A 26126-nucleotide genomic window follows, 5' to 3' on the forward strand; every position below is an offset into this window, starting at 1 on the left:
CTGGCGAGGCACGCTGAGAAGAACCGCGCTGCTACAGAGACATGGTGACCAACCACAGCGCAATTGGTTTATTTAATTTGAAGGCAGCCACAGGCGCAACCCGCTGTTACTTCTGAGTGCTGTATCTGCTTCTACTGCTGTCAACGTTGTGGACGGTCCGGTCCATCCAGCTCATCTTCCGACTAATGAATGTAGCTAGTTTTCCCAGAAACACTCTTTTATAGCCGAAGGGTGCTACGTAATAGGCCACGCCCTTCATTTCAGTTGTTTAATTCTCTAATATTCTTTAGACGAATTATTCCACAATTCGCATTTGATATTTGTTTCCAGCGAATAAACACCGATGGTGCTCTCACAGACGCAACGGTTTTAACCCGTATCTTATTGCGGTTTGTAACATCAAGTGATTTCGTTTGCTCGTTGTTGCGTGTTGCATCATGTTCCAACTTGGCAGCTGGGAGACGACGAAATTCTGTTAATGCTGATTGATAGAATCGACTTTATATCAGTACTGTATATTCGAATTAACTGCCTTTGTGAATGCGTTCTAACAGGGCAGTTTGTTATTCAAAATCGGTTATGATGATCGCAGCCTTTGAGCTGTCCCAACAGTGGGGGTAAACTAAAACTAAATAAACTACAACAGAATTTGATCGCTAGGATCCCGCGAAGAATGTTTGCTTGTGTTGATGTTAGGAAATTTTCACCCTTCAATTACTTGTTTATTTGCCTTGAAAAAAGGCATTTTCCTGTTCAAAATTGAATTTGGTGATGACGATCTTCATGCTGCCCTAACACGGGGGAATAATGGCAGTCTGGCGACACACGCTGAGAAGAACCGCGCTGCTCCTGAGACGTGGTGACCAACCACAGGGCTAGTGCTGCTGCTAAGGAAGGACGACTGCTGTTGGCAACTTGTCGCTGTCCAGAACTATTATGAGCGGCTTCGGCTGAAACAGGCTCTTATATAAGCCAACATGCTGTTTCAATTGCAAGGTATATGATTCTGTCGACCGTGCTTGGGAAGCAATCATATAACGACCAATCAGAGGACGTAATTTTCGGCTTGACAGGCTTGACAATTATCAATAGTACAATAGTTTGCATAATCAATCAACAATTTTCTACATTTGGGTGGATGCGTGTATAATTTTCCAAACAATTACTGCAAAAATGAAGGAAATCGGTTGAAAACAAACCGATTTATAAGCATTCAAAAAGGGACATATTTCGTCCCCTATTTGTTAATAGTTTTCCTATTTACATCCCTATGTGGTAGGCTAAAGAAAAACGTAGTTCTACGTCAAAAACGACGCCGATGCGCATACTTACTGTATCTTCTCTTCCTGAAAAGAAAAACTTACTACTTACATGCCTCGTTTAACAAATCTCGTAATCTGTTTTTACTTTTCTTCCTGTCTCATTCCTCGATACCAAGGTGACATATTAATATTTTTTTTCAAAGTGCCCGTGTAACTTTCAATGTCGATACTCTTTTTTTTGCATTATTATTCCCTCATTTTTTTTTATTCCAACAATAAATCCTTTCTTTTTTTTTTGATTTAACGTATATTATTTTTTTGGAATAATACTCTTTTTTTAATACTTCATTTTTTCCATATTTTTTTTTATTATAATCAATCTTTTCCGCTGCTTTTTATTTCTGGGCTTTTTCATACATCTTATTATTTTTTTTTCACATATTCTTTTTTTCTTTGTATCGTCAGCGGAAATGTAAAACAACAAAAAGAAAACTCCTTGGTTTATTACTGTGCATCCGATCACTTCCTCCTGAAAACATTAAAATTGACTGAAGCGTGGAACACAAGCTCCCGTAAGCATCTATCCTAACGCGTTCTCGGTAATGACTGACGGATTTTTTCCTCCCTACTAAACAACCCGGCAAATCTCAACATCGGGCATTTTTCTTTTATGCATAATTTCAAATTTCGTAAGTTACTGTGATGGATCATTCACCGAAAAACTTACACTTTTAAGAATTCTAGATTTTTCTGTAAATTGTCGTGATGGATGCACTCATCACAAAAACAAAAACTTTTGCGTTTAATCATCCGCATGTTATTCAGAATCCAAAATTCACTTACCCTAGCAGCATACTCATCCTTAAAGTTGTTTTTTTTCGAGTCGTACAACTTTAGTCTTCAAAAGTGCCTTCTAAAGCACGATCCCACTCACTTGACCGTTGTTCAGCTGAGTTCTGTTGAACAGCAAATTACGATCTTGGATTACACCACAGACGAGTTTTTTTTTGTCTCCGCTTCACTTGAGCTTCCTCTTGCCAGCTGTTCCGCTAATCTTCTTTCTTCCAACACACTCAACGCACTACTATACTGCAAAGGTAGAAATTGCAATCCTAAGCTGAACCGATTTCCACTACTGTTTCTGGCCACTTCTAACTAGTTCCGGGTGTTGCAAATATCACACGCGCAATGCGCAGCATTTCCGTGACAAAATATAAGCGTTTCTTCTTCCGCTCGAAACTTTTTAAAACACGATTTTCTCCTCAGATAGAATCGAATGACGAATTCGTACAACTTTTGCTTTGTTAGGAATTTTCTCCAGATATATTTTTTCCTTTTATTTTTTTGTTTTGCCTTCTTACCCAACTTCTTTATATTGCACTATACTCTAGCCTCTTCTAGGCTGCTGTCCTGACAATCCCCCCGTTATCCGTTAAAGGTTACTTGAAAAGCACGCCGGACGCAACAGGCTTCACCTGGTGACGATTTTTCCTCATAGAGTGTGATAAATTACTAGCTTTGTAGCCTTTACAAAACCGCTATTCACAACAACACTTTTCACTCGCACCAATCACCGGCCGCATTTAGCAAAACCGTAAGCTGTTTATTTTTGTTTTTAGGTTTCTTATTTGCCACAGTTTGCCCTCTCTGTTTTCCACTTTACTCCGTTTTTACCCGTCGACGTTTTTTTTTTCGATTTCCGCTTTTTCTTAGCAGCACTACTTTCCAAACTTCTGAAGCCTTGAGAAATTGTTAATTACTTATTTCTTTTTTTTTTCAATTCTTTTTTTTTTTTAAATAACACTGTTTTTCCTCCGCGAGCACTACGCCACGATAGAAGCAATCGTAAATGTATCCGTCGCCTGCCAGGATTACACAAAATAACACACTTTGGCCTGAAAAAAAATTTCTTCTGCTGCTTAACACTACTTGTGTTCTACTGCCACTAATTGTTTCTTTTATACGGGGTTGCGTTTTGTTTTCTAAGATAAGTCACTTTACTAAACGGTAATCCAACTGCAGCAGCTGATGTGGAAGCACTTGCGTGACAAAATATAAGCGTTTGCCGACTGATATTTCCGTGTTTCGTAATTGTTTCTTTGCCACTTCAGCAAGCTGCTGTCGATAAAAGACTGTTTTTCCTCCAATGAAAGATATTCTAAGCCACTTGAAGCATAACTAAATCACACCCGATCCCGTGTTGACATATTCTGCGACGAAATTACTGTGAATAACTAATGTCCTTGCTGGGTTCCTTTTCCCGAACCAGCTGTCACCAATATGTAGGGCAACCCCGGGGTTACCCTACCAGGAATTGTGATATTTTGTGTGAAGGAATCTACACCGAACCACGAATTCCTGTACGCACGGTCACACGACCGTGCGGAATCTCTTATACTTAGCGATTAATTTGTGGTTTACATGAGAACTTACAGCTAACCCTAGAGTGTATTTCGCGAGAGACAATTTCCCCTCGCGAAATCACCACCTATCCTTATTACCCTAATGGCCTTTTCTCGGCCTGTCTCTATTTTGGATCACTTAATTTCAATTCTACTGAGAGTGGGGCGCCGTGCGTTCGTCACTCTACCTTGTTTACAAACATTTTCGGTAACTCACTTCTCGCGCGTCGATGAGTTACCGATCCATCAAGTAACCAACCTCGGACTTTGGTTTGTTTTAATATAATTTGCTTACGGGTGTCGATTTTCGTCACGCAAGCCAAGCGGAAGACTTGGCTTCAACAGTAAGCAAGCTCTGACCTACTTTCGCGCACAGCTGAAGGCTGTGCCAAAGTTGAAAAGAACGCGGCAGGAAACCGGCCTCTTTTCGGGGTTCTAACTGTGTCGTCTAATGTGACGGAACCCTGTAGGCATCTACGGGACGCGTGGGGGCCGTTACACCGCTAATTTTTCCTTCTACCGACGCAGACGCTCGGGGAGACGACATTTCGATGCGAATGTTACCTATTAAATAGAAAAATGGGCAAAGTTTCATGCATACAAAGCCTTAATTATTAAAAAACGCAGATATCCAAATTGACCAGTATTCAGTATTGAGTTTATTAACAAAATGCCGAACTAGTCATAATTGGAGCATAGTATATAAACCATCTGCCCAAAAGCTAGAAAAATCGAAAAAGTAAAACATACACTTAGTTATACAGTCGTGCTTTCATGTAATCTCGATTTACGAAACTTTGAAATAGTCACGTAAAATCAATAATTGTTCAAAAGCTAGAAAAATCTTGAAATGAAGCTTGACGAAATACCCACAAAATTATGTGAAAGTTTAAGTTATTCAAATCTTGAAAATATTAGAAACGATTCTAAAAACTAGCTTATATTCAATATTTCACGGAAGATATAAAAAATCTACTCAAGTTTCGAAAAAGAATCACTCAACCACTGAACGAAATTATAAAATAAATGTTTTGGTAAATTATCTTATCTTATACATCGAGTCAGCATTCAGCGCACAAAGCATTCCGTTACTCTTTTTTTCACCACTCGCACATAAACAATCACATCGTTTCCATGGTGATTGTGAGCACTTTCGAGTAAGCGCTCCGCCACCGGATGAAATGGGTGCTTCCAGGAATCATCATATAATTTTACTGGATCATGTCTGACACAATGTACACTAATCTTCACACAACGTCTTTCGTCACGTCTTTCCTCACTTGGCTCTAGTTTGCAGCTTTTATTTCAAACTGCATAACAATATTCATAACTACACTTTTTCTCTGCAGATGGACGGTCCGAAAACAGTGATAAACGAAAAAGATCCACGCACAACAGCGAATAAAATCGGGATTGTAATTCTCTTCAAGTTCTTAGGCACTTAAGCACGAGAAACCGCAAAAAAATTGCGAATCGACACAAAATAATCACAAGCGAAATCTTTTTACATTCACTCGCGATCGCAAGTTGCTACGATCTCCCGCGATCTAGGAGTCACAATAGACTCTAAACTCCGATTTCATGATCATGTCTCAATCATTGCAGCCAAAGCGTTTGCAGTGCTCGGACTCATTCGAAGGCTGTAGCGCCATTTCACTGATGTATACACTCTTAAAACCCTCTTCTGTGCATTGGTTCAGAGCATCCTTGAGTATGCAGTTCAGGTCTGGGCACCATACTAACTAGTGCACGCCCGAGGGGCGTGACAGCTTTTATCTGAGTTACTCTTATACTTGGGAGTAACTCTAATTTAATCAATATTACTCCGAAATTTCCAGATGATTTACATCTTCGATTACCTTGATACCGATTACCTTGATGCCGATTACCGAAATGCACTGAAAACATTCTATTCTATTCTAAAAAAATAGAAGAAAAAATTTAATTACATTATAAATATAATAAATTAAATTTTTCAATTTTTATATTCATATATATATATATATATATATATATATATATATATATATATATATATATATATATATATATATATATATATATATATATATATATATATATATATATATATATATATGAATATAAAAATTTAAAAATTTAATTTATTATATTTATAATGTAATTAAATTTTTTCTTCTATTTTTTAGAATAGAATAGAATGTTTTCAGTGCATTTCTGACTTTAAATTAAAATCTGATTGCTGACTTTTATCGAAGAGCTTAAGAATTTCTTAAGGATCTCTTGAGGCTCATTCATTGCGTCGACAATATAGAAAGGACTAATTTGATACCATTGTTATTCTTACGTGATATTGTTCGAGGTTTATTTTAGGCGAATAATTTTCGCTATGGCCCTTTAGGTTTTGTTTTATTTATTTGAAGAATAATTCTTCCTGATTTTGGAAGAGTATGCAAGCAATGTGAGAAAAAAAAAACAAAGACAGGCTCTGCATTTTTAAGCCTCTGTAATACTATTTCATAAATTTTGAATTGAATTTTAAATAATTTTCGTTGCCTCTGGTCTTTGAAAATGTAAATTCTTTAAAATCAATTTTTGAAATTTGTGGCCTTAAGACATTTTCTCAAGCGGATTTAAGCTTAACCCATTACCGGTGGAGAAAAATCAGTTTATACGTCTAACAATGAACTTTAAACTCTTATTACTAATCAGCTATATGCATAATTAACATAAACTGTATTGCATATTAAACATCAATCTATTCTCTAACAATGCTGAATAGTATCGTCGTGCAAATTTTCAAGTATAATTGTTGAATTCAAATCAAAGTTTGAATGTCAGGTGATGCCAAGTGGCATCACCCGCCGGGAACGGGTTAGGTTACGATTTTTTTTATTTTTGCACATTTTCCGTTGGTTTACTTCCGCCACTATTGTGTCAATCCCCGACACCCGGGGAGGCGACTCCAACTAGAATCTTAACTAACGGCCCGTTAATTAACGGACCGATACCAATGGCTTCACTTTCCCATGCGATAGAAAAATCCAGAGATTTTTCGCCTCAGAAAATCTCTGGAGGATTGAATCTAGATCAGTTTTGGTTGATTGTGAGTGGATAACGTCACCACACAACCATCGACACCTATGGCGTTGGTGGTTGGTGGAGGCGTTACTTGTTTTGGGTTTCAGATATTTTTTTATCATAGTTTAGGTTTTGCTTATTTCAAGTTAACATATAAAGCCTGATTAGAATCTTCTTGATTCTTCCCTGGGCTTTGTGGGTTTTTGTTGGCGATTTGTAACCTACGATTCGAATTTTGTTTCTTTTTAAAGAATATTTTTACATCAATTATGAATAATTCGGTACATAACTTTGAAACAAACTCAGACATAAATGACATTAGACGTTGATCCTGTAAAGTGGTGATTGTTTTGATGTTTGATCGCCACTTACTGTTGAAGCCCTAATCAGTGCGAATGAGACGGTAGACAAATCAGAGAAAAACAATCTCACTGTTAGTGTACAGATCAATTGCGGGGCTAGCGCTAGGATCCTATTGACTCTAACGGTCGTCTCTCTTAGCCGAGATTCTAACATATGACGCCAGTCGTCATATTGTCATTGTTCAGCATCTTACAGAGACCAACTAAATGGTTCCTTGAGTCTTCCAGTGTTTGTGAGTTGGCAGAAAATGTATAGCGTGTTGAACTAATACAACAGATTCCAAGCATGTAGTAAATTGAAAATTATGTTTAAAATAGAATAAATAAAGATTATTGAAACATAGATATCCAACTCAACCAACAATACGGGCAGCAAAAATGTGGCGCCCCTCCGAGTATGATGGCGATTGGGTGAACTACATTTAATGAGCACACACAGAAAAATATTCAGGTAATTGCTATCTTTTTAGGCTTGGTCAGATTTGTGCGGTGTTTTTAACAGACTAATCTATATGGTCTAGATAATACAGTAATCACCCGATTATATCTGTACTCGATTTTATCTGCCCCCGATTTTATCTGCCCCCGATTTTATCACATTTTTCACCCGATTTTATCATCATAAAACATTTCATTAAAAAAATGTCAGGGTGAACTTATTTTCTATTACGCTTCAAAATTTAAGATATTTTTCATAATTCTGTGTATCATTCTGGATGCAGTTTACATTAAAAATTCAACCGATGCACAATGTTACATTTTGCTGTTATCGTGCGAATAATTGAATAGTGATACAAATGTTTATTATAACGGTATAATATGTTCAGAGAAGTTTCAAAATATTTGAAAACGCATCTTTTGATGTAGAAAGCTGGGTGATCAATCCTCCTAAAAGTGAGATAGAATATTTACTTTTTCATTAGATAAAGATAGACGCTTGGTGCCTTAGGCAAAGTATTAGGTGATCTCAAAACAAGAAACTTTACAGAAAACATCATGTTTCTATCTCTTACATATTGCAAGCAACATAAAGTTTTCTATGAGAAGGCATTAAAAAACGTTATTTACATTTTAAGATTTTTCAGGTTGCAATATGTGAGAGATATCGGCAAAGTTTAGTGTTGTGAGAACATCTAATATTTTGCTTATGGTACTGCGCTACAAAAAAGCAAGTAATTTATTTTACCAATTCAAACAAAAACATGAACGAATAAAAAACTTAATTGTATTTTATTTGCAACTTTACATCGATTTTTTAAGATTTTTTATTTTTTTAGGTTTGTTCAGAAAAGTTTTAGGCAACTGAATTATCTATTTAAAAAAATGTTTTAAAAAAATAGTGATGATCGATTTTTTTTAGTCACTTTTTGTTTTTGATTTTTTTTTTTCAGTATCGGATCTCAAATTGAATTTTTTAAATATTTTTTATAAAAGCTCCGACAGTTTTCTCAATTTCATCCCTTGACAACTTTTCTCCATTTTTTGTCATTATTCAGATATATCGATTTATGAAAAAACAACTGCAGCTTTTTTCATATGTTTGTACAGATAAATTTTCAAAAAAAAAAATAATATCGCTGATTTTACGTATTTAGTTACTGATTTAACATCTTCAATAAAAAAAATAAAATTTTAAAAATTTCCCGATTTTATCACTTTCCCTATTTTATCACGCCAAAAATCATCAGGGTGAGATATAATCGGGTGATCACTGTAATAATAATTTATTACAACAGGACTATAATAAATGTCAATGTATGAGATGACCATGATATGAATTATTTATTTGGAAGATAGTATGACTAATCGTTCATAGTCGTTTCAACAATATGTTTTTAAGCATAACCAAAGATGACTAGTACACAATACGTTACTCTTGCAGTATGCAGCGGATACGAGTTTCGCTGCGCGTGAACGAAAATTGAACTAATTTGTATACTGTTAATTTGGTGATGACAAGGTGGTGAAAGGTGAAGCATGTTTTTCAATATCATTGTATGGTCCTGTCATCTAATTTTCAATATCCTTATACGGTATTGCCATCTTGTTTTCGTTTTCATCTAGCGGATTAAGCATGATAAATCGGTTTTGCTAATAATCACAGTTTTAAAGTCATCAGATGGCACCGTTATAAAGGTGTTGCGAGCAAAATGTATGAAGTCAGGTATCTTGCTCTAGGCATCATTAGCATAACTCATTTGTTGTTTGTACCAATTTCAATTGTCGATTGAGAACCACTATACAGCTTTAATCCCTTTGCGGAACTGGTTGGGTTAATAATTCTGCCTCAGCCGTCAAATAATGCTGTAGGATGTTCTCCTATTCGGTTTGTAGCTTCCGTTGCAGATTATTGTTTGTAATCTCATTCATTATCAATTTCACTATTCCTTGCTTGAATGTTTAAATCGATTCATTAATATTTGCAAAGAACTGAGAAAATCAAATTTGGAAATTTCCACTCATCCTTTTAAGTTCTATTTAAAAACGATACAATATGTATTTCGGTGAATACCGCTAAACGCTATTTTTAACTAAGGTTTTACATTACTGCTCTGAAAATCGTTGTTATATACACTAAAGTCGCTTTTCACGCGGGGGATACGTGCCGCGTAAAAAAACCCCTAATATACCAGAATCCGCATAAAAAAAAACGCGTAAATTCCGGAATCCGCGTAAAAAAAATGCGTAAATTCCGGAATCCGCGTAAAAAAAACGCGTAAATTCCGGAATCCGCGTAAAAAAAAACCTGCGTTAATTTTGCAATCCGAGTGAAGAGGAACCGAAATCCGAGCAAAAAAAAAATACCGCCTAAATTCCGGAATCCGCGTAAAAAAACGCGTAAATTCCGGAATCCGCGTAAAAAAAAACCGCGTTAATTCCGGAATCCGCGTAAACTCCGGAATCCGCGTAAAAAAAGCCGCGTTAAAAGAAACCCGCGTAAAAAGCGACCTTAGTGTACGTCTCTTAATATCCTCAAAATTCACTTACAACGAGTAGCAAAGCATAGCATAACTTATTTCGTCAAAATTCACGAACGTCAAGTACAACATAAACAATGTTAAAATAATTTAAGTGAATGTGAAGCTTTTTTTTCTTTTTGTCACCTTCGACAATTCGATGAAAGTATCTATGAGATTTTTACATTTTGTGACTCATGCTAATTTGTAAAAATACGCGAGGTTTCTTTGCATTGTTGTTGTGATAAATTGAAATTGCAAATCATCTAGATTATATTGTAAAGTCGATTGAAAACCGCCGTACAAATCTGATTGAAAGTAACAGGATATTTTTCTGGGTGTGAGAATCTGGTCAAGCTCACCACTGAAATGATAAGGAGTACCATGATATTTTTCCGAGTGGATATGCTTTAGTTCACCCAACGGCCTACAGATGGCAAGTTCATAGTGTTGCCTTGAGATTATATACAGCGAAGCCCAACTTGGATATCTATGTCTCTTTAGTCTATGATTATATGCAGCGAAGCCAAACTTGGATATCTATGCCTCTTTAGTCTATGTTAAAGGGGAGGTGAATTCGTTCTTTGTAAACCTTAAAACTTTCGACTTGATCAGCATGAAGATTTGAATTCCAAAGTTCTGATTGGTGCATGAATAATTGATTTTTTTTATATTTCAGACATATTAAGGATGTTATAATACTAACAACTGGAACACAATTGCTATCACTTATATCTGACTATTTCTGGTTTTCTCTACTGTTGGCACCACTACGTGCAGCTTGGATACTTTGGAACTCAATTATAAAACCTTGGTTAAATCAAAAAGATGAACAGCAAGATATATTGGTTAACGAAAAGAAGCATAAACTCACGGAAAGAAAAAATAAACGTATTAGGTAGAATTTCAAATTGCACCCTAGCGTATAACAGTCTCGCTGCTACATACCACAAGATAATAATGATTATTCTTTTTTTTTTTCAAATTATTTCACAAGAACTATTATGCTATGGCAAGTTTGTTTTACGGGTAAATTAATAAAAAAAATACTGCTTATTCGGTTAAATGTGTCAATATTCTTGTTGGAAATATGGGTCTCTTAGGGATAGTCCCAAAAGGCCGAAATATATTAAATACGTTTATTTATTTATTTATTTCCACATTCCTTTTGTTTCCTTGTATCTAGTCCTACAGGGGTTACCCAATAAACGAACGACAATACAAGAATGTCAAACTATAAACATCATACGTTTTTTTACATCAATAAACCGTTATACTCGGATCATCCTTTTAAATTGATTAAAGTTCAGAAAGATGTCCACTCCGTTAAAGCTCTCGTTGTAGGTCTGGCATAAACGAGATAAAGGCGCTGATTTTCCTAGGTTTGTTCTCGATCTAGGAACGCTGAATAAATTCACCGCGCGCAGACCATGCGTGGGAAATCGGTAGTTGAGATCGTTGGTAAGTTTACAGTGAATAGTGCCACCCAGACAACCAGAAGTCGCATAAGATTGCACGGATTACCTCGTATAAAGTTCTATGGCACATCAGTATCGTATTGCTGTATGAACAACGTATGTGTTTAATCGCATATGGTGTTATTTTGCGAACTTCTTGCGATGAGTGTTACATACTCGCATAGTAATACACATAAGCTCATATCATGCCTGTCCAAACTCGTAGTAAACTCACAAAGTGATGATTATACGTATAAAGCAAAAATCTCCAGTATCACGTCGTATTGCATATAAATTTAGTCGGAAAAGCTATCAGTTTGTATCACCGTTAATGACTAAATTCGTGAAAACAAGCCTAGATAACTAAAAATCGCATATGATTGCACGGGTTACCTCGTATAAAGTTCTATGGTACATCACTATCGTATAGCTGTATGAGCAACCAAGTGTCTCATCGCATATGGTGTTATTTTGCGAACTTCTTGCGATGAGTGTAACATACTCACACAGCAATACAGATAAACTCATATAATGTATATTCAAACTTTTATTAATTCCACAAAGTGAAGAATATATGCGAAAACCAAAAGTCTCATGTTTAGTCGCAAAACGCATCATTTTGTTTCACCGTAAACGACTGAATTTCTGATAACTTTAGATGCCGCTAATGTTTGCACAGCTTACTTGAATGAATGAATGAATGTTTCTTCGCATATAACGTTGTTTTGCGGAATCTTTGCGACAACTAGGTAATAAACCCGGGTTCAAAAACCAATTAACTTTTCCAATGCTTGGTTAAACTCGCAGTAAATCCACACACTGACGAATATGCGCGAAAATCGAAAACCATCCGCATTACAGCGTATCACATATGTATAAATTTAGTCACTTCCCGCCGCTGCTGCTCTTCAAAAAATTAGCCACAGAAAACATCTGCGGACAACTCGGATCAATGATGCACTACTTAGCATAATATTTTTGTTGATAATATGTTGTTGAAGGCGGTAAAATCACTCAATTTTGTTCAAACAAATGACACAGCTCATCGAGCGGCCATGACAATTCAACCGAAATGTAATACGAGATCTAATTAGATTCATGCTTTACGATGTCTTTTGGTCATTTATACGATGAAACTAGAAAGTTATTACCAAAACTCAGAGATTTCCTACAGCGACACCACGGAGAAGAGGAAAGAATGATGCTTGACAATCTAAGAGTCCGAGGTTCGAGTCCGGATGGATACCCAAATATTATAGCGTGTGCCCAAAGGAAAAAGAAAAGAATTGTAAAAATTAAACACTGACATTTGTAATTTGCTATTCCTTGTAATATGAATAGCAAGGGATAAATAATGCATAATATTTGCTACTCTGTTCGCTGTATTTTTTTTATTTGAAGGTGACTTAATCGCACGTTTTAATAAACAAATACGAAGGAATGCATAGTGAACATCGCATAAATATCTGAAATAATTTGCTAATGTTAACTTGTGAAGTCGCATAAAGTAATAAAAGAACCCGTAATGTATATTCATATATCGCTTATAGTTTCGTTTCAAATCGCAAATATGAAGTTGTAGAGTGGCATTTAATAATGGAACAACTCGTAAAAGTTATCAAGCTTTAACAGTTAAAGTCACATATATGAACTTTTTTCATCGTAAAAGTTTTTTGATATTTTGGAAATGCACGCATATCGCCTCCACTTTTGCGCATATAAGCAACATTAGCAGCATCTTGTGCGATGTAACTATCACGTATAAATGCACGTACAATGCGATGACTGTTTGCATTATACGCGTAAATTGGTTGTCTGGGCATGGACCAGTCGATGAAGCGTCGACACGTCGAGGATGCGCCGACGATCGCTTAATGATGTCAGTTGCAGGCGGCCTATCCTTGTTTGGTACGGCTCATGAGGGTAATGAAATTTTCTGTACAAAGAGCGTGTGAACGTATGCTGTACAGTTTCGATTCGTTCCACATACTGCGCATAATAAGGATTCCATGACGGTGAGCAGTATTCTAGTATAGGGCGTACGATGCAATTGAAAAGCGATATCATAGGTTCAAGTTGGTTGAAGTTTCTACAAATCCTCATCACGAAACCGGATAGTCTCGTCGCCTTTCGTACGATCATGTCAACATGTGAATTAAAGCTCAAACGAGTGTCAACTATTATACCCAGATCGCGTATCTCAGATACCTTCTCAAGCGATACTCCGTCCACAGAATACGTTGATTCGACAGGACGTATCTGGCGCGAAAAGGTAATTGGCTTGCTCTTCCTCACATTAAGAGTAAGACCATTAGCTGCACACCACTGTGTAATAACGTCGATCGTCTGCTGCAGTCCCAAGGTGTCGTGGAGAGTCGCGATGCGCTTAGCAATTTTAACATCATCAGCAAACGCCCAACACCAGTCTGCTATCCTGAATAGTAAGTTATTGAAAAATAGTAGATAGGGTAAGGGACCAAGTATAGATCCTTGGCCGACTCCTGAAGTTGCGTAGATGAGTCGAGATGACACACCGTTGAGTCTAACCTGGTAAGCTCGATTGAGGAGGTACGTACGCAGTAGGGTAATAGTAGCATCAGAAAGTCCGTAGACTTTGCATTTCTCGAGTAAGAGAGAGAGTGTGGAACTTTGTCAAATGCTTTGGACACATCGAAGTAAATTGCGTCCACCTGGCCGCCATCAAGCACATCGTTGAACTTTTTTACCGTTTCCATCAGATTCGTTAGAGTTGATCGATTTTTGAGAAACCGTGCTGACTGGGGTGCATGAACTTCAACATGTGGCTCTGTAGTTGGTCCTTAAAAATCCTTTCCCCGACTTGGCCGAATCCGTTCTGCACCACTACACCACGATAGTTCTCCAGGTTCATTGTATCTCCATCTTTCTGAATCGGTGTCATATTGGTGATAAAGAAATCAGCAAAGCCTTCGACAAGCCTTCTCGTCTGTGCCAGTGTAGTTATTGCTACCATAAAACATCTCGTTGGGCATCGAGTTTGATTTCCTCATAGACCTGGCGTACGCCCAAAATGGTTTGATTTCACTTCTACATTTACGCTGGAGATCATTCAGATATGATTTTTGACATGTACGCAGCAACTGTTTCGGTTGCCTACGAAGTTCGCTGAAAGTCACTTAATCCAATGGGTGCTTCGTACGTTTGAATTTCTTATGCGCCTTGTCTTTCCGGCGTAGTAGCTTCGTTAGTTCATGAGTGAACCAAATCGGATTTTTTGGATGACGAGGAAGAGTCATTCGAACATTACGATAAATGATATCGTAAATTACGTCATAGAATTTATCTACAACAACATTAATATTGCTATGATCGAGGACTTGGTGTCAATTTACAGCTGAGATCTCGGCACCAATAATGTCATAGTTTGCCTTCCTAAAGTTAAAGTAACTCATCTCTCGTTGAGGGGCATAACGTACTGGTTGAAGTGATATCTGAATCTGCAATGGAGGATGATCCAAGTGCATTAGTTATTCCGTTAAGCTGGACAAGTCCACTACATTTCATGAATTCAACTAAGCTTTCAGCATATCGACCTTTACACGATGATGATACATAGCAATTGTTCTCGAGTGTCCATTGAATATGTGGAGCATTCATGTCTTCTAAGACTAGCAAATGAGTCCTATCGTCTAACTGGTTCTCAATGGCAATGACATTATCGGTGAATTCGCATAGCTCACGCATTGAACTATTTGGTTTAAGGTATACGACGCAAATCAAAAGCTTATAGCCACCACCAAGTTCAACTTGCATCCATGGATCCTCGTTAGTCTTCAGTACTTCAAGATGTTGCATCCTCTTTAGAGCCACGTTTTTGTTCGCTAATGCCATACAACCATTGCATTGCAGTCGCTATCAAATCCCGATCTCTTCGATGAATTATAAACTGATGGACAGATCTCAGCACCTAAAACCTCGTTCTGGATCCTCTATTCGGTGCCACATATTATATCGTAAGACGAAATGTATTGCTCACGTCTAATGTCGCCTAGTTTACTGCGAACGCCGTTAAAGTTTTGGTAGAACAGATTTATGTAATTCCCGAACATTTTAAGAAATTGTCAAGACACAAACAGAAAGGACTTTTACAAATGCAACAAACAAGATTGTGTCTACTGGTCAGCATCAGCGCTTACTTGTCTAAGAGCATCAATGTCGCTTTTTGATGAACAAGGATACCATTTCGCCTTCGACCCTCCTGGCATACACTTTACCTTGGTGTGCCCATATAAACTTATAGCCTGATTTTATAAACTCTTTTGCCTCTCTAAGCAATCTGTAGCATTGAGTAGGAAGGTTTTCATTAATGTAAATTTTCGAGCTACCATCTGTTGGCTTGTCCTTTTTGGCTGCTTTGATCAAGCTCTTTAATGCATATGCCGATGTAAAGGTGACCGTTATAAAACATTTCGGTTTGTTCTTCAGCTAAACTAGCTCACTCTTAGTGATCACGTCCGATGGCACTAATCCTAAGTGAGAAACAATCTAATCAGCAACCCCAGTCGGATTTTCTGCTGCTTTGAGACTCACACCGGTGATGGTCGCCTTAAAAAGGGGATCAGAAGGAGACGGTCGCCTTTTTGTTTGCTTTGGACCGTTCTCTAGAGCCTCAATTCGCTTCTCTACCAGTGTCAATTGATTTCGTAATCTTGTATTCTCTGCAACGACCTCATCCACAGATTTCAGTTTGACCTCGATCGATTGTAGCTTACACTCAATCGTAGTCATCGTCTCATGAAGATTTGTCAAGCTCGCCTCGATATCTTTGTAATTTGTCATTGCGCTTTCGATTGTAGATTTAAAAGTTGAGATATCGACTTCCAGCGCATCCAGCTCATTCATTTGGTGGTGCGATGTTGTTTTGGTTTCGACAGAAACACCTATTACCGAACTACGACGGCTAGCTCGACATTTGATGCAGTTGAAAAGCACGCTGCCATCGACGAAGCTGTTCCATTGATCTTCTTTAATCTTTGAGCAAGACTTGTGGTAAGAACCGGAGCACTTCCCACAGGTAACGCGAAGCGCCTTAGTACCGAATGCTTTTTGACACGCGACGCAGCTCATTTGGGGACTGTGTGTGAGATATCGTTGTAGGATAGATAAAATGTTGGACAATTTTGTGATACGTTAGTTATCATTACTATTACAAGCAAGAAACAGAAAAAAAAACTTTAAACCATCACGCTGACTATACAGTAAGCTTACACATGTTTGTGTAAAGTAAACAATTTTATTGGTTATTGTTTCATTTATTGTTTTTTTTTTAATAGAGGGGGGGGGAGTTTGTAATGATTTATTTGTGTACTAAAATATCTATTCAGAATTAATATTGTGTGTTCTGCCACAAATGGTGACATTTCAACACTATTACACTATTCGGGTCGTTCACATATTTTTCTATGTCTTCACATGTTTTCTCCAATGTCTTCACGTTGTCGTCACAAAAACTAATGTCTTCATCGTAGACTCAAAATATTTTTCACGTTATTGTTACGTGAAAGTTCCTATACTTGTTCATTTTCTGTCACTTTGCATGACTTATGTGACAAACATAACATCTACGTGAAAATCTCATGCATACCATGGTTAATCACGTACCATCTACGTGAAGTTGACAACGGCAAACAGGATGTATCGCGTGAATTCTCTGTGCGAAACGAACCAGAAATCAAAATGGCGAAGCTGTTGTCTGATTCTGAACATAAAACAGATTTTCTGAATGGCTTGCAAATAAGTGAATTTTCTAAAAATCATAATTAACTCGAGACTTGAGCTTACAAGTTTCACACAACTTCAGTTCAAAGGAGGAAGAGTTACCTGAACAAAAACAGCTGCAGTGGACAATAACAATCCCCGGAAATGTCGTAATATTTATCAGTTTTCATGTTGTTTTACTCATTTACGAATTGACGAATTTGCATACCTGTATGATATCTGATAGCAATCACGTTTTACGAAATGTACAATTTTCATTTATTTCTCTAATTTTTATGAGCTAGGAAACGGGTTTTTGAAATTATCAAAATATGTTGCGTAATAAATCACTCAGGTATGCAAATTCGTCGTTTACCAGTAGATGAATTCTACGTGAAACTCACATGAAATGTATGCATCTACAATCACGTAGAATCTACTAGAATGTCTTCCAATTTGGCATCGCTGGGTGTGAGACGACCAACCAACTGCCTGACACTTTCAGTACCTGAATAATGTCAGTGGTCATTATTCCGTGCAAGAACAAGTGACATTTTGCTTCACAGCAGTGTTCACAGCAAGTGAACTTTGTTTTCCCTTTCGGTTTATGATTTCTTTTTAGCTGCGTACTAGCTACCAGAACAAATTTCATTGCCTGATTCAGTGCCTGAAGTTTACATGGGATTGGAATAGGAAAATGAATTCCGGTTTGAACTGCATACTGCGCTTAAGGAGCAACAATGGCGCCATTTTGAATTTTTGAGAAACCGGTAATTTTTGTGTTTTTTTCAACGCCATTTTGTTTTGAGGCCAGATATCAAAATTCTAAGAGTTTGTCCATATATTAGCATCTTTTTACCCATCTTTTGAAAAACACAGATCTTAAATCGGACAAAAAATGAGCTCAAAACGGTAATTCTACGAAACCGGGTTTGGCATAGTTACAGTATATTTTTCACAAAGCAAAATAATATCGATTATTTTTGAGCATTAATGGTAATTCGCTAATATCTTAAAGTGGTAGTCAAATTATATCTTATTTTGAGTAAAAAAGTCTCAGAAATCGAATGGTAGGCGTCTGATCTACGTGAAATGTCAGCAGATAAACCTATTTTAGTATTGAAGGGGAATTGGGGCAAAATCGACATTTTGCTGACATTTTACGTAGATCAGACACCTACCATTCGATTTCTGAGACTTTTTTACTCAAAATAAGATATAATTTGACTACCACTTCAAGATATTAGCGAATTACCATAATTACTCAGAAATGATCGATATGTTTTGCTTTGTGAAATATAGGGTAAATGACCCAATAGTGGAGGAGCTAAGCACGAGTTATGCATGTTTAGCCATGTTTTGGCTAAGAAAAACGAATCTAGCTGGTCCGTTTCACTATTTTCTGTTGAAATGGGTTCTATTTGATAATTTTGCACCTTAAAATTGACTTTGAACCCGCTTTGAGGGTTTAAATTAACTAAAATAAGTTGCACGCTTTTGTTCCAATAGTTGCGGTAGAGTTCCTATAGTTGTGAATGGGTGTTCCCGTAGTTGCAGTATATAAAACATTCGTGTTTGCTTGGTTAAATGAAAGTATTTGCCTCGCTTGAAATGGTTTTTGATTGTTTTACTATTTATCATATTTTTTTTTCTTCATCTATAGTTTATTTGACACGGCACAAATACAATTCAATGTTTAACGGCGCCAATTATATCTGGTAGCTTACTTTCTAAAGTATCTTAATAACTAAAAGCAAATTTTTTATCCTCGCTGCCGACTACGAGCTGAAACTAAATCTAACTTAAAGCTAGAATATTTTGCATTAAAAGCACAGGTTTGCTGTTTGGTGGTTTTCATTGCCATAGGTAAGCAGCATATTAAATTTGTTCCGCTGCTGGGCCAAGATATTACGGACTGGCATATTGGGTTGTTTCCATCGGGCCTTGAGAGTATCGTGCGGGTCTGATTGCTGTTTCCGGATCCGGGGTCTTAACTTGTTCTTGTCGTTTGGTTGGATGTAGGCGGAAGGGGATAGGACTAAACTGGGGCGTGGATGGATTTCAGGAAAACGTATATAAGGGACATGTAGGATAGGTCACGGCTCGCCAAGACATCACGAACAGGAACAGCCGGCTGCCTACCTTCGGCCTGCAGGGAAGCTATTAATCTAGACCTGGCGTCACGGTGTACAGGGCATGACCAAACAACGTGCTCTATGTCGCGATAACCTTCACCACAGGCACAGATACCACTCTCCCCGAGCCCAACACGACGGAGATGCGCGTCAAATCTATAGTGATTGGACATAAGCCGGGACATCACGCAAATGAAATCCCGACTTACATCCAACCCCTTGAACCACGGGTTCGTCGATACCTTGGGGATTATGGAATGTAACCACCTTCCCAGTTCCCCCTTGGTCCAAGAATTTTGTCAACTGATGATCGTATTCTGACGTACAAATGCAAAAAATTCATTAAAGGCAATTGGTCTTACATAAATATCACCGTTTGTTGCGCCCACTTAGCCAAAGAGTCCGCTTTCTCATTACCCGGTATCGAGCAGTGAGAAGGGACCCACGCTAAGGTAATCTGAGTAGATTTTTCGGATAAAGCACTCAGATGTTCCCGTATTTTCCCCAGGAAATACGGAGAGTGCTTAACATCTTTCATCGATCGGAGAGCCTCAATGGAACTGAGACTGTCCGTAAAGATGAAATAATGGTCCGTGGGCATTTTTTTCGATAATCCCTAGGGTGTACTGAATTGCAGCTAATTCTGCGACGTAAACAGAAGCAGGATTATCGAGCTTATGGGAGACGGTTAAATTGTTATTGAAGATACCGAAGCCAGTGGACCCATCAAGAAGTGATCCGTCAGTGTAGTACATATTGTCGCAGTTGATGTTTCGATATTTATTGGAAAAAAATTTAGGGATCTGCTGCACGCGTAAATGATCCGGGATTCCACGAGTTTCTTCTATCATGGATGTATCGAAAAACACAGTAGAATCAGAAGTATTTGATAAGTCGACACGATTTGGAATATTCGAAGAAGGGTTATTATTTTGGGACATGTGATTGAAATACAATGTCATAAAACGGGTTTGAGAATTAAGTTCGATTAACCTCTCAAAATTTTCAATCACGGGACGGTTCAAGACCTCACATTTGATTAGAATACGAGAAGACAGGCTCCAGAAGCGGTTTTTCAATGGTAGTACTCCAGCTAAGATCTCCAAACTCATCGTATGGGTCGATTGCATGCAACCCAAGGCGATACGCAAACAACGATATTGTATTCGCTCCAGTTTGATCAAATGTGTGTTTGCTGCGGAGCGGAAGCAGAAACACTCGTACTCAATAACAGACAGTATCGTTGTTTGGTAAAGCGGTAAGGTCTCCTGGGTGGGCACCCCACCATTGTCCGGTTATTGTACGAAGAAAATTCACTCTTTGTTGACATTTTTTCATCAGATACCTCACGTGACAACCCCAGGTGCCTTTAGAGTCGAACCAGACACCAAGATATTTGTGTACCAAAACCTGAGAAATCGTTTTACCCATTAATTGTGTTTGAAGCTGAGCAGGTTCATGCTTCCTGAAAAAAACTACTATCTCAGTCTTCTTCGGAGAGAATTCGATACCTAGCTGTAAAGCCCAAGCAGACAAATTGTCCAAGGTATCTTGCAATGGTCCTTGCAAATCGGCAGCTTTGGCTCCTGTAACAGAGATTACACTGTCGTCTGCCAGTTGTCTTATCGTGCATGAATTTGCCAGACATTCGTCGATGTCATTTACATAAAAGTTGTGAAGAAGGGGGCTTAAACATGAGCCCTGGGGAAGACCCATGTAGCTAATGCGAAAAGTTGCCAAATCGCTGTGCGTAAAATGCATGTGCTTTTCGGACAACAAATTGTGCAAAAAATTGTTCAAAATTGGAGAAAATCCTTGTCGGTGAAGTTTACCCGAAAGAATGTCAATAGAAACGGAATCAAAAACCCCCTTAATGTCCGAGAACGCAGACGCCATTTGTTCTTTGCGAGCATACGCCAGCTGAATATCTGTTGAAAGCAGCGCAAGACAATCATTCGTCCCTCTGGCACGGCGGAAGCCAAATTGAGTATCCGATAGTAGGCCATTTGATTCGACCCAATGGTCTAAACGACGGAGTATCATTTTTTCCATCAATTTCCGGATACAGGATAGCATTGCAATCGGCCTATAAGAGTTGTGATCAGAAGCTGGTTTCCCTGGTTTTTGGATAGCGATCACCTTCACTTGCCTCCAATCCTGCGGTACAATGTTTTGCTCCAGGAACTTATTGAACAAGTTCAACAAGCGCCTCTTGGCATTGCCGGGTAGATTCTTCAACAAGTTGAATTTGATTCTATCTACCCCAGGCGCGTTATTGTTACAGGACAGAAGGGCAACTGAGAATTCTGCCATCGTAAAAGGTGATTCTATCGCGTCATGGCCCGGAGACGCATCGCGAACAATGTTTCGCTCAGGAACAGAGTCCGGACATACTTTCCTGGCAAAATCAAATATCCACCGACTTGAAGACTCCTCGCTTTTGTTGACCGTTACGCGATTCCGCATTCTTCGGGCTGTGTTCCAAAGAGTGCTCATCGATGTCTCCCTCGACGTCTCGTTCACGAACCGACGCCAATATCCGCGTTTCTTTGCTTTAGCCAGGCTTTTAAGCTTGGTATTAAGCTCCGAATACCGTATATAGTCGTCGGGTATACCTCCCTTCTGGAAGGCCAAAAACGCGTCGGATCTTTGCGTGTAGACATCGGAGCACTCTTTGTCCCACCACGGAGTTGGAGGCTCTTTGATCGTTACGTCGGGATATTTCTTCGTTTGGGCTTGCAACGCGGCGTCGAGGATTAAGCCCACGAGGAGGTTGTATTCTTCAAGTGGTGGGTGATGTTGAATCGACTCGACCGCTTTTGAAATCACTTCCTCGTATAACTTCCAATCGACATTCCGTGTGAGGTCATACGGAATGTCAATTGGTCGCATGCGAGTTGACCCGTTTGTAATTGAAATAAGAATAGGCAGATGGTCGCTACCGTGAGGATCGAGGATTACCTTCCATGTGCAATCCAACCGTAGCGACGTCGAACATAAGGATAGATCCAGAGCGCTTGGGCGCGCTGGAGGTTTCGGGATACGTGTCATTTCACCGTTGTTTAAAATAGTCATGTCGAAGTCATCGCAAAGGTTATAGATTAAAGAGGAGCGGTTATCATTGTAAGGGGAACCCCAAGCCACACCATGAGAGTTGAAGTCTCCCAAAATCAAACGTGGCGAGGGAAGAAGTTCTATTAAATCAAAGAGCAGCCGTTGCCCAACCTGTGCTCTGGGAGGAATATATATTGAGGCAATACAAAGCTCTTTACCTTGTATTGTAATTTGACATGCGACAACTTCGATGCCTGGAATCGAGGGGAGGTTAATACGATAGAAAGAATAGCACTTTTTAATCCCTAAAAGTACTCCTCCATTTGGGGTGTCTCGATCAAGGCGAATAATATTAAAATCATGGAAGTTGAGATCAATATTTGAAGTAAGCCAAGTTTCACAAAGGGAAAATGCATCGCATTTGTTTCTATTTATTAAAACTTTAAATGAATCCATTTTTGGTAAAATACTTCTACAATTCCACTGTAAGACAGAGATAGAATCCTTCGTATACGCAGATGAATTAGGTATCGAAGGATACAATCGCTGCAAGGAGGGACCATTGGGCAGTCAACTGCTTCAAAAATGATCTAACTGTTGGGAGGAATGCTGTAAGAAAAATTTTAATTGGATCGGGTACATTGAAATTTTCAAAAATCCAGTCCACAATGTCAGAAAATTTCACTAATCCAGAGTTTGTTTCATCAACTGGATGTGCAAAAGGAACAACTGGGGTTTTAGATGTTCCTGGCAGTGCTGGGAACTCCTTCTGGGACTTTAAATTTGCAAGCCCAGGAGGAGTTTGCTTCGGTTTTTCCGCAGCACTGTTTGGTTTGTTCGTACTTTTCATTACACTTTGGGAAATCTTAGGACCTTTACGGGGAAGTTTAGGAGAAGAAACATTTTTCCCCTTCCTAGACTTCCCAGGATTGGCATAAGATGTTCCCGCTGATGAATCGTCAGAATCGGTTTCATCAGAGGACAACAGATCAAAGGGGTTCGATGTTATGGTAGAAGTGGTCACGGTCTTCTTCAGCATCTCAGCATAAGAACGCTTTGAACGCTCCTTAAGTGACCGCTTGATTTTATTTCTGCGCTGCATGTACACCGGGCATGTGGAGAGCTCATGCTGGTTTTCCCCACAGTGAATACATTTTTCAGCATTAACACTGCAAGAATCTTCCGCATGAGTCTCCCCACACTTGCTACATCGTGCCTTATTGCAGCAGTAGGCGGCTGTGTGGCCTTACTGCTTGCAATTGGTGCAATTCATAACACGGGGTACATACAATCGCACAGGCAGACGAACCCGGTCGATCGAGACGTGGCTAGGGAGTGCAGATCCGGCAAACGTAACGCGAAACGAGTCTAACGGAGTGTAAACTTTTTTACCGCCGACGAGAGACATGGACCGCAATTGCTTACAATCCGAAATCTTCGCCTGTGTTTCGGTATTTTTGAAGCAACCGGTTGCGCTTTTTAGGATACACTCGACAGACAGACTCGAATCGGTTATGACACCGTCGATCTCCACGTCTCGTGCGGGTATGTAAACGCGATACTCGCGTGTGAAGAGCTCAGAGCAAGCGATAGCATTGGCCTGTGCCAGATCACTGACCACGACACGGAGCTTGTTAGGTCGGACCTTGGAAATTTCGGTCACGGCCTTGTACCCCTTCGTCAGGTCTTTAGAAATTTGCAGTATGTTTAATCGCTTTGAATTCACTCCTGCCTTTGGACGAAAATAAACAGTATAGCTGCCCTGTTGAGATCCGTCCGGGTAAAGCCTGGGGCGAGGGGGGACTGGAGAATGAACAGGGGATGGGGTAACAGAAGGGTCAGGGTCAAGGGGGTTCGGGGATGGTGGCACGGGAGGCGAGGAATCTATATCCATCGCGCTAAATGTAGCGCACTAGCGCCGACAAGAACACGTACCTATTTACTTCTTCCTTCCAGCAGTGGTTGTCCGATCGTTCGAAGCTGCACCCAAAGCAGCCAGCAGCACCAGAACAGCAGCACCAATACAGCCACCAGCAGTGAGCCGGGTGTGAGATCACTCAGCACAGCGACACGACTCGACTGTCAAATGATGGCCTTGAATTAGAAAGATCTATTCACTGTGCACAGATCAAAACTGCAGCTGGTATTTTGCACCAATACAGCCAAAGTTGCGAGCCGGGTACAGAACGTAGCGACACAACTCACAATCTAGTTGGCCTTTAGCGCGAATAATACACTCTTTTGTTTGGATATTCGTACACACGGACCGGATTGTAATAGAACGACCACTTTGCACGTCCGTTTCTGTCGAGTGTTCGACGCGGAATGGATATATATCATATTGTTTTTAATAGGTTGATAAGTCGGTTTGCAAGTAAATACAAAAATGCACGAAGTTAATTAAGAGACGGATTTTGCGCCAATTTGGTCAGATGTGGGCAAAATTCAGTGAGGGTATGTAGGTTTTATTAAAATAAAACAAATTTTGCACACTTTTTATAAAATGTCGTTAGACTAACATTTGAAAAGGGCTGAAATTGGCTGAAGAGAAAGACCAATGGCGCTCATTTTGAAATATTCAGAAGAATTTTTTTTTCACAAATGGTGACTTCTCAACACTGGAAGTTAGAGTCTATAACCTCTGCTTCGTACCATGTTTGCGCTTACATTTTTGACGTTAGTGTTTACTAAAAGAGCGACTGAAGCTGTGAAAGGCAGTGCGTCTTGAGCTGCCCGACAGATCAGACGTATTTTCGGTTGCTTGTGAACTGGTCTTTGACTGCCTATAGCTTCAAAGTTTGTGTTTTGTCAGTGTGTCCTTTAAAGATTACCTGGAAGTTGACTTACATCAGTCTTTCTCAAGACTACCTATTTCTTTCTTTCTCAATACTTGCAATTTGATATTATTTTTGAACTTTTTTCGTATCACCTGAAATGGCAGGACGAAAAAAGAAACCACGCATCGCTACGGGGAGGAAAAGAGAGGCATCTCTTTCTGAAACTAGCTTATGCAGTGAAAATTTATATGATATTCTGCCTGAGCAAGAAGCCGGCGAAATTGAAATGTTCGAAAGTAAAACTATTCAAAGTGAAATTTCTGTAAAAAAGGAGAAAGTTCCACCTATTGTGGTAACTATTGCTTCTGAATTTAATATTTTTAAAAGAGAACTTTCTACGTTTCTCTCCGACGTCAAAGTTACTTATCAAATTGGCCGAAGAGGCGAATGCCGTTTACTGGCCCAAACATTGAAAGATTGGAATCGTCTTATTCAGTATTTAACTGAAAAGATGTATAAATTTTTCACATATGATACGAAGAGCGCCAAGCCGTTCAAGGTCGTATTGAAAGGTCTCACCAACGATCAAACCGTTGATGAGATCAAAATTACTTTGACAGAATTACTTGGTATAGCCCCTACCCAAGTAATTCTTAAGTTTTTTTTAAGTTTTAAATAGTTTATTTGACACGGCACGATACAATTTATGTTTAACTGAGCCAAGTACATTTTTTTTTTAATTCTAAATTAGCAGGGAAAAGAGGGAGGCCTTTTCTTTATTCTCGCGGCCGACTACGAGCTAGTGGGGATTTAAGGTGAGAGGAGGGGTGTTACAATTTTGTTTTTAATTATTTTATATTACAGAATGTATTCATTTGTACGTGGCTAACCAGTGATGTTCTGTTTGAGCAGTTTTGGTCTGAG

At 38.8% G+C, this 26126-nt stretch overlaps 1 protein-coding gene across 2 annotated transcripts in view; it reads left to right on the forward strand.

The window, feature by feature from the left end:
* The window catches only part of LOC129727474 (transmembrane protein 208), a 71983-nt gene extending 60653 nt beyond the window's left edge, over positions 1 to 11330 (forward strand). For both annotated transcript variants that reach the window (XM_055685341.1, XM_055685342.1), the window contains exon 4: positions 10723 to 11330. In XM_055685341.1, coding sequence (XP_055541316.1) covers positions 10723 to 10945 — 223 coding nt within the window. In that variant the 3' untranslated portion in view covers positions 10946 to 11330. The remainder of the gene's footprint in view (positions 1 to 10722) is intronic.
* Positions 11331 to 26126: the final 14796 nt, after the last annotated feature.

This window comes from Wyeomyia smithii, chromosome 3, assembly GCF_029784165.1.
Source record: "Wyeomyia smithii strain HCP4-BCI-WySm-NY-G18 chromosome 3, ASM2978416v1, whole genome shotgun sequence".
In the NCBI taxonomy this organism is placed as follows: domain Eukaryota; kingdom Metazoa; phylum Arthropoda; class Insecta; order Diptera; family Culicidae; genus Wyeomyia; species Wyeomyia smithii.